Here is a 15,349-nt window from a genome sequence, read left to right as displayed (position 1 = left end):
GGACAATGGGTGATCAAAAAAGATCAATGAAATTGACTAGATATAAGACAAAAAAGGTTTATTTTTAAATAATCTTCTATGGACATCTTTCTTTAATGCTTAAATACTGAAATTATGTATTTCTGTCGATTCATTATCAATTTATTGAGAGCTTTATTATGTACGTAGCACTTTTCTAAGTGCTTGGGAGAGTACCCTACAGTAAAGTTGGCAGGCATGTTCCCTGCCAATAACAAGCTTTCAGCTGAGAGACCAATTTACGGGCTCGAGGCAATTAAAAGCATCTGGGTTAGTAGGTAAAAGATTACTAGGAGGGAGGGGAAACTACTAAAAAGATATTTCCTGTGTGAAGGAGATGCCGTAGTGAATAGAGCACGGGGCTGTATCCAATCTGATTAATTTATATCTACCCCAACCCCTGACAACAGAAAGCACTTCACAAATCCCATTAAAATAAAAAAAAGACATGGGTCAGGAAATCAAAGGAATTTAGGAATAGGTCTCAAGGCATGTGCTGGTGTGTGAAAGATGCAGTTGACCAACAGAATTGAAGTGAAAGAGAGAAGTTGGGGAATATCTCATTAAAAATTAATTAAATTGAATTCCTTAAGCATTTCAGGTTGAGTGCCACTGAGACCAGAGAAATCACTGGCCTAGCTAGCCCAGTTACTTCTTCCCTGTACTTCTCTTTAAAAGTTGGTTGCTAGAAAATAATATTTTCTATTCGCAAAGCTTTGAAAGTTGTTTTGCTTTAAGTAACGAAATCTAGTCTATAAGTGGGATTTCCTTCTTTTGTTATCTTTTTTCCAGCCCAATGTTACTCAAGTAATCATGGATAAAATTGTAAGGAATGCAAATGACACTGAGGTCCTAGTTCCTGCCTTGGAAGCAACTATCAATTCTGAAGATGATAGCAGTTGTAGTTTAGAAGGCAATCTTAGGGAATCTGAACAGAAGACCCATATAAATGTTTCACAAAATACAGGAGAGGTATGAGGCTAAAAACTTTCAAGCTCTCTTCACATGAGCCACAAGGTTTTGATCTAAATGTATTTATTCACCCTTTTGCATTTGTTGACTATGAACATACTCTTTTCAGTTTTGTTCTGTTTCTCAGCTATGTTCTCATTTCATGTATAAATCTTTTTAAAGAGGGGAAATAAGATTTCATAGGCACTAGAGGGCCTAGAACAATAAATTTAGAATTGTAAACTCAGCAGAATAAATTTTGTAAGGTTTTTTCAAAAATGATGTTAGTAAATGAGAGAACATTGAAATATTGAAACATTCATCATAAAAATAGCCCTCTGTGGACCTATTGTACTTGCCCCAGTGTTTGCTATAATGTTTAAAAAATGCCACAATTATAGACCATAAGCTCAGCAGGGGCAGGAAGCATGCCTGCCATCTCTATTGTATTGTTCTCTCCTAAGTACTTAGTGTGGTGTCCTGCAGATAGTAAGTACTCAATATCATTAATTGATGGATTATTTTTTAATTGGTCAGTGAACATGTCTAACAACTGCATGGTATTGTACTCTAAGTGATTAGTACAGTGCTCTGCACATAGTAAGTGCTCAATAAATACCACTGATTGATTAAAGCAATCTTACCTATTTTTCAGTCCTAACACTTTTAATTTTATTTTCAAGGTTACCTAAAGACCTATCTCATTTACAGTTTTAATCATAAATGAATACTTAGCATACTTACTATAAGCCATTTTTACCACTCATCTCTTTTGACCAAATCCATCCAGTATAATCTCCTCTGCCTATTCTCTTTCTCTTAAGCATGCCCATTTTCCATTTTTTTGCACCCTTACCCTATTCATTTGGCCTCCTATCGTTATAGCTAGCTAGCTATATTTTTCTGTTTACCTTCTCAATCAATCAGTAATCTTTTATTGAGTGTTTATTGGGTACAAGTCACTGTACTAACCACTTAGACATGATCCCTACTTTCAAAGTGCTTACCTACCTGTCAAAATCTCTTCCGCTTAGCAGCCAAGGAATATTCATAATTTACAGTAGTTTTCCTCCATTTGCAACAGATTTGGGATTTTTTTTTCTCGTTACCTTTTTGTGGAGAGAGAGAAATTAAAATTACTGATAAGGAATTTGGATCTTATCTAGAAGGGAAATTGAGGCAGATGTGGTAACATCCAGAAAGGAGGTCGATGCTTACCTCAGTTCAGTCTAATCACATATGTGGAAGAAGAAATGATTGGGTGAGCAGGGTCTGCAATCACCAAAGTAATCCCTTATGAATATATTATGTACATATCTTTAAATTGTTATAAATTATTTGTTCATATTAGTCTGGCTCCCCCTCTAGACTGTAAACTTACTATGATCAGGAAACATGTCTGCTAATTCTGTTATACTGTACTCTCCCAATCTCTTAGAATAATGCTCTGCACATAGTAAACTCTCAAATACCATTGATTGACTGAAAATCCCTGCCCTTCACAGACACACTTAAACCCAACTAACTGTAATAATCACTTTCCTAATTGTTTTTAAGGAATCAGTGTTGCCATTTGAATTTTCCATGTTGAGCAGGAAGAGAAAAAAGCCATGGGATGCATCTCTGGAAGATGTTCATGAGTCAGGTGAGTGGAATTAGTGGTGTCCATGAGCATCCTCACTGGTGCATTTGTTGATAAATGGCACAACCATTTCGATTGTTGTTTTGGAGCAGTTCCAATATATGTGGAGGTAACAGAAACATTTTATTTGGAATTTTTATAGAAATTCATTTTTAAAATAATTGTTCATATTGTAGCAATTCATTTCTAGGTCATACTTATTCAAGAGACATGAGATCTGTATTAACTTGAATTGACAAATTGAAAATCGTAAAGGATTTTTAAAAAATTTTTTCTACTTGTAGCGATCTTGCTTTGAATATGCATATTACAAACAGAAAAGTATTAAAAGAACTATTTGTTTTGTCACTATAATCTATTTATGTGTGTACTGTATGTTAAGAGCCTATCAAAAGCCCAACTCTTACAAGGAGGTACCCTAATGATGGTCAGAGTGATTATGGTGAAGTGGAAATGAGAGAAGACAGTGAAGCTGCGGAACCAAGCGTGCTTCCTAAAAAGTTGTTTAAACCAGCGGATACAGCCTCTATTTCTCACAAAGGTAAGTAGATTGATTTAAAAAATGCGAATGTTACATTGGAAATAACACATGGAATTGCTGATCACAGGGGAAAAAGAAAAAAAATAAATACCTTTGAGTTTTAAGGAAACATTTTAGAGAAAAGGGCACTGAACAAGTTATTAGATATGGGTTCTAGTTCTGGCTCTGATGGTGGATGTCACTGGCCCAGTTCCATACTTTCTGTGCCACATTTTCTGTATCTGTAAAATGGGAGTGATTGATTCTTACTTACCTTCCTGTAATTCTGACCGAAATGACAGGCTTAAAATCTCTTTAATTCTGGAGAAGAATATCAGTATATAAGTATAATATATTAATGACATTTACAAAATCAATTTGAATTCAAATTTATGTACGTTTATATTTTATTGGTCATGTGTCGCTTCAATGACCTTTCAAAATAATGTGCTTGATAATCCAAAATGTGTCACATATCGTAAATTAGAAAAGAAATAAATCAACGTATTGGGATGATTTCTATTTTAAACTATATGAAAATTAACCCTGCGTTTACATAGTATTAATTTTAAATTACATCACAAGATTTTAACACAAATAGATTTGAATGGATTCAGGGATAATCACAGATGAGATCTAAAAATTCAACCGGTATTAACTCAGTCTTGAGAGTAAATTGGGTATTTGGGAAGTTTATACATTATTAACTAACATGGCCTAGCCCCACATGGTGAAGATATATATATATAAAAATATTTTTTAGTAGTTCATGAAAAATTCTCCCCCTTTTTTGTAGTTTCAGATAGAACGTCCACAATGTCAAGAAACGATGTTTCCATTCCTGGGGAGGAATGGGAATCTGATTATTCAAATATTGGGTCTCAACAATTCAGTAAAGAATTTCAGGTAAATCATGTTAATTCAGAATTTAATTTCTGCTGTAAACTGTGTTTTAATGTCAAAGTTTTCAACTGTGTTTACTATTTTAAAAATGAAAATCGGACACAGTCCCTCATCCCCAAGGGGTTCAGAGTCTGAAAAATGGTTGGGGTAGGGGAGAGATTAGGAATAGTCATATAAGGAAACCACCCCAAAAGACGAGGACAATTTATATGCAATAAGAGGCATCAAAACAAGTGTAAAGGAGCAGGGGACACAAGAGGTACAACAGATCTTTCAAGGGGGATGAGCAAGAGGGCAGTAAATTGGAGTTGAATCATGCTTTCCTGGAGCCATTTTAAATTCAGTTGTGTTGTGCTTTCCTGGGACCATTTTCCTTCTAACAGCAGCTTTAATAGCTTTTGGTAGATCCAGATCTCCAACCATAGTTGAATTATTATTAATAATAATAATAATAATGGTACTTGTTAAGCACTTACTATGTGCCACGTACTTGGGTTAACACACAAGCTAATCAGGTTGAACACAGTCCACATCCCACATTGGGCTCACAGTCTTAATCCCCATTTTAGAGATGTTAACTGAGGCCCAAGGACTCACAGGAAACATGTGGCAGAGCTGGCCTTAGAACCCAGATCTTTGAGACTCGCAGGCCTGCCTGTATGCACTAGGTGATGCTGCTTCTCCTGTGGAGAAGGAGAGTGAATTATGGAGGAATTAAATGTCTTGTATTTTGGAAGGTAATAAGTACTGGGTAACTGGCTGAATTATTAGTAAGCTTGACTCCAAAAAGCAAACAACTTTTCTCTTAAGAAGATGCTCAAAACAGAAATATCTTCATAAAATATGAGTAGGAAACATGTCTGCCAGCGCTCTTGTATTGTACCCTGATTGGTTGATGCGCTATTAAAGCTGCTCCTTCAACTCTAATTTAGTGAACTAAATATCCCAGATTGCTAGGGGAATGACCCAAAAATACACCCTCAATGCATGCAGAGGTCGTACCATTAGCGTTGAAGGTTTCTGGCTGGAGAACTAGCTTAAAGCACCTGGCTTGGTGGACGGGCTCAGGAGCAATCCTGAAAATAGTTGGCCAACATAGGCAGGAAAGCAGGAAAGACTGCAGCAGCTACTTTGTCAACTGCATGCTGGGCTTGTAGTGCTGTAGAACTGCTTTGACACTGTGGCCATGCTTTTTTCCCCCCTTCCCATGTAAAATTCTCGCATACCTCCTGCAACGCCTATTCATTTGCCGTACTCGTAACCTTAGCAGGAACACGGCAGGTGGAGGGGAAGGAGGCTACAAGTGGAGGTCTGTAAATCTCTAGTACTATAATCAACATTCTCACAGCATATCTGTCCCGAAGTCTTAATCGACTCGACCGAGGTTCACTGGGATTTATGGGAGAGACTCCAGCCACTAGGGTATGACAATCACTAAAAGGAGAATAGAGCTGATATCACTGAGGAGAATAGAGCTGATTCTATCCAATTTGGACTAGTTTTACGTGACAATAACTAAATGGACCGACACACCACTCTATTCATACAGGGATGGAACGGTATATCGCAGCCATTCTCATCGCCCGGTAATATGTGGCGAATCTATAACTTCGTCAAATTTCTCAACTGGATCGCTTAAAGTTGAAAACATATCGGTCACAACTGAAATACTGTCTCAAACCTTCTTTGTCTTTTAGACCCACTCCAGTAAAGTGGAGGATTTCACCAAAAAATCCTTAGAACTGTTTCAGCATCACATGACAAGAATTAGCAGTCAAATTTTCAAGTACAGGTGTGTAAGTGAAACTTTTCAGAAAACCTCTTTGCGTGCTATTGATTTACAAATGTAATTCCTGAATTGTTTCCATTCTTTTGATAGGATGAAAGAACTTCATGACTGTCAGCTCATTTTTAAGGCAGAGATGGAGAGGTTCGAAAAGGACATTGAGTCACTGATAAACTTGGAAAATGAATTTTTGGTATGTGTTACGAGTATAATATCATGTCATGTTCTTTTGCTTCTGGGGTACTGTCCAAAGTGTTCAGTAGAACATCTACAGGAGTTGCTCAGTAAATACCATTGAGAGTGAAATATGCTAACTTTAGATATCTCCAACTGTTCATTATAAGACACACAGGGATTATATTCTAGAAGGTCCAAATAGATCATGAACAAGTCCCCAGTCAAAAAGGAAAAGCTATATAAATTTACCGCCTACTTCAAGCTCAGGCCCACTTCTTCCCAAGATAAAATGACATCTATAGACTGCAGATGCTCACAAAGGCCTTCTCTGCTCCGCTATACATTCTCATTTGATCACATCGAGTTCCTTTCCAAATGGACACTACAACTCCAGGACAGCAGAATTCTTTCTGTCATCTCATACACTCCTTTTGCCATTAAAACAAGCTGTGACAAACAATCCTTCTTCTAACCAAATCTCTATCTTTGCTAAAGATTTTTCCTCAATTTCACAGATCTTGCTACCTTAACTCCATCATAATATGAAGGAAAAAATCCATCCTTCACCTCTCTGTTAAACAGTTGGATACTCCCTTTCAAAGACTCTCTTTCTACCCTCTATTCAATTTAAAAATGTAGTCCTGCCCTAGCTGATGGCTCGGTTGATAGAGTGAGATACCCAACCTTAAAAGGTCCTCTACTTATGCTAAGAATTTTTTTTCAATAATTAGCCCATTTACCCTTTGCTTTAAAAATCCTCAAGGCCATGCCTTCTATAAATAATTTCACTTTAAGTTTAATTTTCAAGGTGTCATATTAACAACATTTAAAATACTAGGCATGTATATCTCATAACTAGAAATTTCAAACCCCTGAGATTATAGAGTCAAGTCTAACTGATTAGATTTTAATTAAAATGAAACAAACATTTAAGATTGGAAGAGGGATGTTCTACTGGCCATTGATAACTTCCTTTACCATTTGTTCTTTTTTATAGGATTATTTGAAAAAGAATTTTGAGAGGTTCTCTGTATGTCAGGAAAGTGAACAACTGAGGTTTGTAAAATCTGTGATCAATTTCTGTAAAGGGGATAGTCATAATATAAACATATGGTTAAAAAATAAAAGCTTACTTTGCATGTATTTTTTCAGTTACTTAGACATTTTTTAAAGAAGACTGAAGTTTGATTCACAGAATGAAATAGTGTAGATATTCGATAGAGGTTTGATTTATCTTTGGTAGAAAGTGAATAAAGCTAAATAAGTGTAAAGGCACAATTCATCAGTAGTATTTATTAAGCACCCACAATGTGCAGAATGCTGCACTGAGTGCTTGGGAGAGTAGAGCAAAATTAGTAGAAATGATTTATGCCCTCCAGGTGTAACACTATGGTAGGAAAGAGGCACTAAAATAAATTACAGGTTATAGGGAGCAATAAGAGTTCAGAAATATGTACCTCTAGTAGCGTGGCTCAGTGGAAAAAGCCTGGGCTTGGGAGACAGAGGTCAGGGGTTCGAATTCTGGCTCCGCCACATGTCAACTGTGTGACTGTGGGCAAGTCACGTAACTTCTCGGTGCCTTAGTTACCTCATCTGTAAAATGGGGATTGAGACTGTGAGCCTCACGAGGGACAACTGGATTACCCTGTATCTACCCCAGCACTTAGAACAGTGCTCTGCACATAGTAAGAGCTTAACAAATACCAACATTATTATTATTATAAGTGCTCTAAATTCACCTTTTGTGTTTAGGGTTACAGCTCTGAAAAATGCAATGGAAACATTTTTCTTAAACACCGCTGAACAAGAGAAAAATATTTTTACTACTGAGGTATGCTTTTTACCTTTATAAATGTATTCTTTAGGCCTCAGTCTTTTCACTTGACTTTGAACTTTGAAAACAAGGTAACATTAAAGCATATTTTTATTTACAGATGGAGTTGATGAGAGAGGGCTTGAATGCACTTCGTGAAAGTTTTCTTAAGGAAATAGCAAGTGCATGTGTAAGTTCATCTCAATTATGTGTAACCATCATTGATCAAGAGTATTTATTCAGTCAGTCAGTTGTATTTATTGAGTGCTTACTTGTGCAGAACCCAGTACTAAGCACTTGGGAGAGTATAATGGTAGATCTGTTCACTGCCCACAGTAAGTCTACAGTATAGAGGGTTTATTGCACTCTGTTGTGTTTGCAAATGATTGCTCTCAAATCCTTAAACCAAAATTCAACACAGGCTTTGTAATGTTTAGGACTGAGAGTTTAATATTTTATTAATTTGGCCATACAGTAATAATAATAATGATGATATTTGTTAAGCGCTTACTATGTGCTGAGCACTGTTCTAAGCGCTGGGGTAAATACAGGGTAATCAGATTGTTCCACATTTTTTAATCCCCATTTTTACAGATGAGGTAACTGAGGCACAGAGAAGTGAAGTGACTTACCCAAGGTCACACAGCAGAGAAATGGCGGAATTGGGATTAGAACCCCTGTCCTCTGGCTCCCAAGCCCATACTCTTTCCACTAAGCCACGCTGCTTCACTATAACACAACCAGGAATGAAAATACACTGAGATTAAAGAACTCCTTGCAGAGCAAAGCCAAAAGTGAATCATTCATACCTTGCAGCTCCACCTCAATCCAAAGAAAGGGAGGCATCCAGAAGTCCCCGTTATGCTGTATTGACCAAATTAAGTAGTACTGACGATCAGTGGTAAAAGTGAAAATTTCAGGGCTTTTCTCACCACCAAACCAAGGACTGTTACTTATCACTAAAGAAATATTCATTCAGTAATATTTATTGAGCACTTACTATGTGCAGAGCACTGTACTAAGCGCTTGGAATGTACAATTCGGCAAGAGATAGAGACAATCCCTGCCCCTTGATGGACTATGGCTCTGAACACACTGCCATGGCACTGGTGAAAAGTGCAGAGAGCATCCCCCTCATCACAGGAAATGGAGAAGGCGACTGAAACAGGACGCGTCAAATGATTTCCTAAACATGTCCTTCACCACTGAGGTTCAGGCCCAAATGCAAGACGATCTGCCAAAACTTGAAGGCAGGGCACTCGGTACCAATTTTGGAAGAAGACAGAGATACCAAACAATGGAGTGTATCTCTAAACTGTAGGATTAACATCAGCGGTCAGGCCAGTGAGGTCTTTCGACACTTAAAGGATTACTTTTCTCCAGCAGACATTTCAGGAACAGCAAGTGACCAAAAGATTGAACTAGAGGAGCAGCTAAAATGAGTGGCAATTGCATAAACACTCCAAGTGCTTAGTACAGTGCTCTGCACATAGTAACTGCTCAAAAAATATGATTGAATAATCACAGGCAAAGTCAAGGATTATACAGGGTGGAATAGGCATACACACACAATCTTTGGATCTGTGGTGAGATTTGCATGTAGGATTTCACTTTCTAAATTTAACATCTGCTCCTTAGAGGAAGCAAAGCAGTAAGCAAATACTGTTGACTTTGTAATTACTCAGATTAAAATTTAAAGGTTTGCCTGGAGAATGAGCTAACGGAAATATCTTTTTTAACAGAAAGAAGAGGATGTCCTCCATATTCGCAGAGGAGTAATGTCATTGTTAATGCAGATTGAAGAAAAACTATAATGCATCAGATTTGTTGTCTTAATCGTTAGATGCTGGGCTTGTAATTTTCTATTCATCGATACTGTAAATCATCTAAGAACAATGCAAGCTCCATGTGGATATTGAAGGTGGCCATGTGATCAAGGGAATTGTAAGGCAGCACTCTCCCTCCACGCATTTCAGTTGCCATAGCAATTTCTACCCTCAGGGACCCAACATGGCATTACCAAAGCATAACTCAATTTTATAGGAGTATTGTCCATTTGGAATTTCACTTTTGCCCGTTATTCCTGATTTCTTTCTGTCACTCCTCCATCCCTTCATCTGAGGGATAACCATCAGTGGTTGGACATTTTTTTCTCATTCATTTCATGGGTGCAATTAGAATTCAGTGTTCTTCAATAAATTGTTCCCTGCTAGTAAAAATATCTCTGGTGTAAAAACTAGTCCTTGCACAGCGTGCAAATTAGTATATTTTTACAGGAGTATTTAGAATCTCCGTAGATGTCATTGTCAAAGAACAGTTGAAAAAGCTACTGACTGTCACTCTTGTTATTAAAATTAAATATCTGGTCAAATTATTCAGTAAGTCTCTGAGTGTTAAAATAAGTATTTGCAGAGCTACATTATCCCGTTTACCATTTAAGAGACAACCACAAACAATGACAGGTTTCAAGCAAACTACAAATAACCCTACAGACAAAAGGTATATTTTTCAGGGATGTACAGAAGTCTGTTATTGGTCCATGCTTGCTTTTCCATGCACAATCCCAGAGAAGAATAACTCTATTATCAGCCATAAAATCCTTGAATGCTCAGGAGAACACACATGATATAATGAATGGTATCTATTAACCCATAACACAAGCCTTGCCCCAAAACATCTACCATTCTTTTCCAATTATCAATGCTCTTAGAGCATACAATAGCTGGATTCTACAGTTTCTCTTCTGAGACTCCTCAAATATTTAGCGCAATTTTTTTTCAGTGGTCAAGGGAATTTTACTCATTATGGTAAGACCTTTTGTGTACACATGACCCTCTTAAATTGCTTCAGCTGCCATCTTTTTGCAGGAGACTCAGAATTCTATCTAACTCACCGGCCCTCAGTATCTCACCTGTTTTACTATCTTCCATTTGCCCTTGCTTCCCGGACATTTCCAAAGAGCTGGTCTGTCAGGACATTAAGCTTCATGTGGCTAAAACTAAACACCTCATCTTCTCTCCAAGATTCATTCCTGCGAACTTTCCCATTTCAATCCACAACTGACCAGGCTAAATCTCCCATCTACCTATTTTTCGCACCCTCTACTCTCTGTATTTCCCTCTGCTTCACTAGCCCCCTTTTGCAATCTAACTACTCCCTGCCACCCCCTTTCTCTCACATACATTCACACACACGTACACAGACACAAAATATAGATTTACATCGTTGGCAGTTGTATCTTTTTGCTTCTTGCTCTCACTATGATTTATATCAGCTTGTCTCATATTGAAGTTCATTGTAGGCCGGGTCCATGCTCTTCCTCTTCAGGGACAAGTACAGCAATCTGTACCCAGTAGATGGTTAATAAATACCAGTGAAGGAAGGAAATGAACAAATGACATGATCTTAATTCCAGTAAAGATACATTTCATGAGAAATAAACTTCGGAATGCAGATCTTCTATATCTGTTAAATTTAGCAGTACAGAATATAGCTTCACTCTTGCCGTACTGAGCCCTGCAGTGTAAAGTATTTCATAGCATTTCAAGAATATGGTCAATTAGCAAGGCTGTAGCAGATGTTGCCTACATGTTTGATTTGTAACTTCATTTTTAAGTGGTTGGACATAATGGGGACAAACACGGCTATTAAACTGTTGAAGTTCAATTTCTATCAGTGAAGCAGCATGGCTCAGTGGAAAGAGCCAGGGCTTGGGAGTCAGAGGCCGTGGATTCGAATCCCTGCTCTGCCACTTGTCAGCTGTGTGACTGTAGGCAAGTCACTTCACTTCTCTGGGCCTCAGTTACCTCATCTGTAAAATGGGGATTAACTGTGAGCCTCAAGTGGGACAACCTGATTACCCTGTATCTACCCCAGCGCTTAGAACAGTGCTCTGCACATAGTAAGCGCTTTAACAAATACCAACATCATTATTATTATTATCTGTAAAAAGATTCAGCACGTCTAGGTCTGGCATTGCCATTCGTAGCCACCAGGTGGTGCTCGGAGGATGCCAGATATTTTTCAAATCCCCAATAAATAATAATAATAAAGCTAAAGAATTATCAGAGCAATACTATTTGGAATGGCAATGCATTCAAAAGAGAAATTATTCTCCGGTTAGAGAGGCATGTGCTACTGAGTTGGTTGAATATAAATCTGGCATTTGCCACTTGCATCCTTCTATTACTATGCAAAAGGGTATTATCTCTTCCACCACTTGAAGAGGGGATGGAGACTCATGTCTAGTCTTAGGCGATACCCTGGAGGGGTGTCTAAGGTGCCCCGTTCTTACACAGTGCCCATCTTCAATGCCCATATATTTTTAGAAGGCACATTTTAAGATAAATAATAAATCCCAATAAAAATACAGACACAAAATGAATCTTTACAGGCAAATAGGTAGAGTTAAGGTAATAATAATAATGATAATAACGTTGGCATTTGTTAAGCACTTACAATGTGCAAAGCACTGTTCTAAGCGCCAGGGAGGATACAAGGTGGTCAGATTGTCCCACGTGGGACTCACAGTCTTAATCCCCATTTCACAGATGAGGTAATTGAGGCACAGAGAAGTTAAGTGACTTGCCCAAAGTCACACAGCTGACAAGTGTCAGGGACAGGATACAAACCCATGATCTCTGACTCTTCAGCCTGGGCTCTTTCCACTGAGCCACACTGCTTCTCTGGTAAGCCCAGAAGGTAAAAAATGCAGCTATAAGGGAGAAACAATTGATTTGAATTTCCAGTTTGACCATCCACATTTGAACGTCGGGGGTGTTGGGGGCAACAGGAAATGAAAATGAAGAAAGAGAAGAAAAGGGAAGGGGGTAAGAGAAGGGAAGAGTTGGGGGAAGTAGAAGAAAGGGAAGTAGGGAAAAAGATGGACAGGAAGAGGAAGAAAAACATTCTTACCTGTAAAGCCTTTCCTCCTCCACTGCCAGTTTTTGAGGGCTTCAGCACAGCTGTTCCTTTCCCCAAATCCCATGAGGAGACCTCCCCCTTCACCCCAGGCAGGCTGCTGGGATCAGAGCTGCAGAGCCTGTGGTTTGGGCACCTCATTTGATGGATAAAGGCTACAGCTTTGGGGCTCGTACCTGCAGCAGGAGCCGTGTAGGCCCGGGGGGTACCTGTACCGAGTGGCTCCACCGGGCTGCTTTTTAGTCAATTCCATCGACTGCTGCTCTGACCGTTACCACTGCGGAAACGATTTGGTTCGACAGCGGCCGCCGCAGATCCTGGCCTTAAAGAGGATGCATCTGTTGCATCCCCAAGGCCTCCTCCCTCTGGGGCAACTCCAGACCTACTACTTCAATTCCTGGGATGACAGGGTGGAACAGATAGGTACCAAGGGAGCAGACAGATGGCTCCCTAGGGGGTCTCAGGGGGAGGGCAAGAGGTACCTGCTGAGGATCCAAAAAGCAGTACTGTGGCATCCTCTTCCTCATCCTCCTCCTGCTGCCATCTCGGCTGCACCTCGGGTCCCCTTTATGCTTGATGTTTTTTTACAAATGCTTCATTACTTACATCTTGGTTAAAGTCTGTGGTCTGCAATGGCTTCAATCAATTGTATTTATTGAGCGTTTGCTGTGTGCGGAACTCTGTACTAAATGCTTGGGAGGGCACGATATTACAGATTTGGTAGACATGTTCCCTGCCCACCAGGAGCTTACAGTTCAGTTTATTTCATGAAGCTAAATACATTTCTTCCACAACCCCAAAACAATCCTCCGCAGCAGAAGCCTACTTATACAAAAGCATTCAAGAACTGGAAATGTTTTCTGACTCTCTTTTGTACAGTTTTGAATCTTGCAAGTAGAATATAATTTGCAAACAATCCATGGATTCCCTTTTCTGTTCCCCACCCCAAGAAAATGTGAGCAGTGGGTTTCTTTCCTGTAATAAGTAGTCATTTAATTAAAGAACAAAATTAACAGGAATCAAAATGTCGCAGCTGTGTTTTTGTTAGTCATTATATAAAAAAGAAAAAGTATAATACATCAAATCATTTTGTAGAACATGAACTTAAGGGTTTACAAACTCATAGAAGATCAAAATGTCTCGTCAACATAATACTGAATGACAGTGTCATTGTCAATGTCCGTTATGTCAGAGGCCTTGGAATGGTAAAGCCTATACATGCACAACATCTCCTTTTCCCAGATATGCTGCAATAGTTTTAAAGAAGGACTAAAGGAGAACAGCAGTTTTCTTGTGGTCGATCTATTTCGGGCCTTTTCGCAGCTGGTCCTCTCACATCCATTGGTCAACAGTTTTCAGTCACCAGTGAGTGAAGCATCTTCGGTTCACTCTAGTTGGGTTGGCAAGTGCAGTAGAGATTTCACCTGTATAAGTCCTCTGCTTTGCTCATGTAATGTCATAATTTTTTTTTTCGTGGACTGAACCATAGGGAAAGACCCTTACACTTTCCCTGACAAGGGTTCAGTGGTGGTATCAAAAAGTAAAGACAAATTCTTCTCAGAAGAAAATCTCTATGGCCTGTGGAATCTAGAGACAAAAGAAGGTTTAAAAAAAATCACTCCATTAGATTATGTTTTCACAAACTCCTACCATCAACAGTGTGGCATAAGAACAGAACAAATGACATCCCTCTAAAGAATACAGTAATGTTGTTAATTGATTTCTTTCTGTGGCCTCCAGTGAATTAGTAGGTTTCTTTGCACAGACATCACAGAATTTAGTGATAAAAGCTAGTCTTATTAAAATGTATTCAGGACCTTGAGATGAGTTGTATTTTTATAGAAAAAATGTTATATGGTAATATGCCTTACTGTTAAAATTAACACTGTTTTCTTGCTTAACTTCTGTAATTGGTTTATTTTGCTCCAGGTGTACTGTTGTGTATCTTAACATAATCAAACCACATATACTTAATTCAACAAATAACTTGTATCCCTTCACATATTCATTTCTCACATTCCATTCTCCTCTGGAACGTTTTCCTCTTAAATTAAGGTTCTCCCAAAGATATTAGTGTTGAATGAAAGAAAAACCACTGGCAAACCCAAATATGGCTCTGATTAGAATGTGTTTTCTTACTGTTTATAGTCACTTCTTTCCTGCATATCACCTCCAATCAGTAATGTTTTGCAAAAGCACAAAGAATACTTCTTGTTTTATGATTTGGCTGAATTCAAATGAAAAAAAGTCTGTTGTTTCTGGCTCCCCAGAAATCTTACTTTGGTCCAGTGCAACTTCTTTGTAAAGAAGTCAATTCCCTACTGGCTCTAAAATGTTTAGATTCAGAAATCATGAAAGATTATTGCTGAAAAAGTTAATACAAATGTTATTCTCACCTTGTCAAATGCTTGCTGGATGCATGCACCTCCATTTCATTGCTTTTGTATTCATTTAGTTCTTTACGGATTGCTGCCTGGGATTTTTAAAATAGGACATCATTACTTTAAAAAATACTAACATATGAAGAATTGCGAGAGGAGGAAATTCAAACAGCAGTCATGTTTAACAACTGCTTACAATAGAGATGCAATCATCATTATGGAGTAATATTTTTTGTTT

General features: G+C 38.3%; 2 protein-coding genes across 6 annotated transcripts in view; one reads left to right on the top strand and one right to left on the bottom strand.

Moving 5' to 3' along the window:
- The window catches only part of SYCP2 (synaptonemal complex protein 2), a 43,551-nt gene extending 33,363 nt beyond the window's left edge, over nucleotides 1–10,188 (top strand). For both annotated transcript variants that reach the window (XM_029071282.1, XM_029071281.1), the window contains 10 exons: nucleotides 811–990; nucleotides 2,527–2,614; nucleotides 2,994–3,152; nucleotides 3,928–4,037; nucleotides 5,732–5,826; nucleotides 5,914–6,013; nucleotides 6,995–7,053; nucleotides 7,750–7,828; nucleotides 7,932–8,000; nucleotides 9,553–10,188. In XM_029071282.1, the coding sequence (XP_028927115.1) occupies nucleotides 811–990; nucleotides 2,527–2,614; nucleotides 2,994–3,152; nucleotides 3,928–4,037; nucleotides 5,732–5,826; nucleotides 5,914–6,013; nucleotides 6,995–7,053; nucleotides 7,750–7,828; nucleotides 7,932–8,000; nucleotides 9,553–9,624 (1,011 nt within the window). In that variant the 3' untranslated portion in view covers nucleotides 9,625–10,188. The remainder of the gene's footprint in view (nucleotides 1–810; nucleotides 991–2,526; nucleotides 2,615–2,993; nucleotides 3,153–3,927; nucleotides 4,038–5,731; nucleotides 5,827–5,913; nucleotides 6,014–6,994; nucleotides 7,054–7,749; nucleotides 7,829–7,931; nucleotides 8,001–9,552) is intronic.
- Nucleotides 10,189–13,428: 3,240 nt separating this feature from the next.
- The window catches only part of PHACTR3 (phosphatase and actin regulator 3), a 163,970-nt gene continuing 162,049 nt past the window's right edge, over nucleotides 13,429–15,349 (bottom strand). For 2 of the 4 annotated variants that reach the window (XM_029070012.2, XM_029070016.2), the window contains 2 exons: nucleotides 15,127–15,203; nucleotides 13,429–14,317 (listed from right to left, as the gene is read on the bottom strand). In XM_029070012.2, coding sequence (XP_028925845.1) covers nucleotides 14,302–14,317; nucleotides 15,127–15,203 — 93 coding nt within the window. In that variant the 3' untranslated portion in view covers nucleotides 13,429–14,301. The remainder of the gene's footprint in view (nucleotides 14,318–15,126; nucleotides 15,204–15,349) is intronic. The other 2 variants (XM_029070013.2, XM_029070015.2) reach the window with 1 other exon arrangement.

The sequence above is a fragment of the Ornithorhynchus anatinus genome, chromosome 8 (genome assembly GCF_004115215.2).
Source record: "Ornithorhynchus anatinus isolate Pmale09 chromosome 8, mOrnAna1.pri.v4, whole genome shotgun sequence".
NCBI classification, from domain to species: Eukaryota; Metazoa; Chordata; class Mammalia; order Monotremata; family Ornithorhynchidae; genus Ornithorhynchus; species Ornithorhynchus anatinus.
Note: the sequence above shows the minus strand (reverse complement) of the source record. Positions and strands in the feature narration are given on the sequence as shown.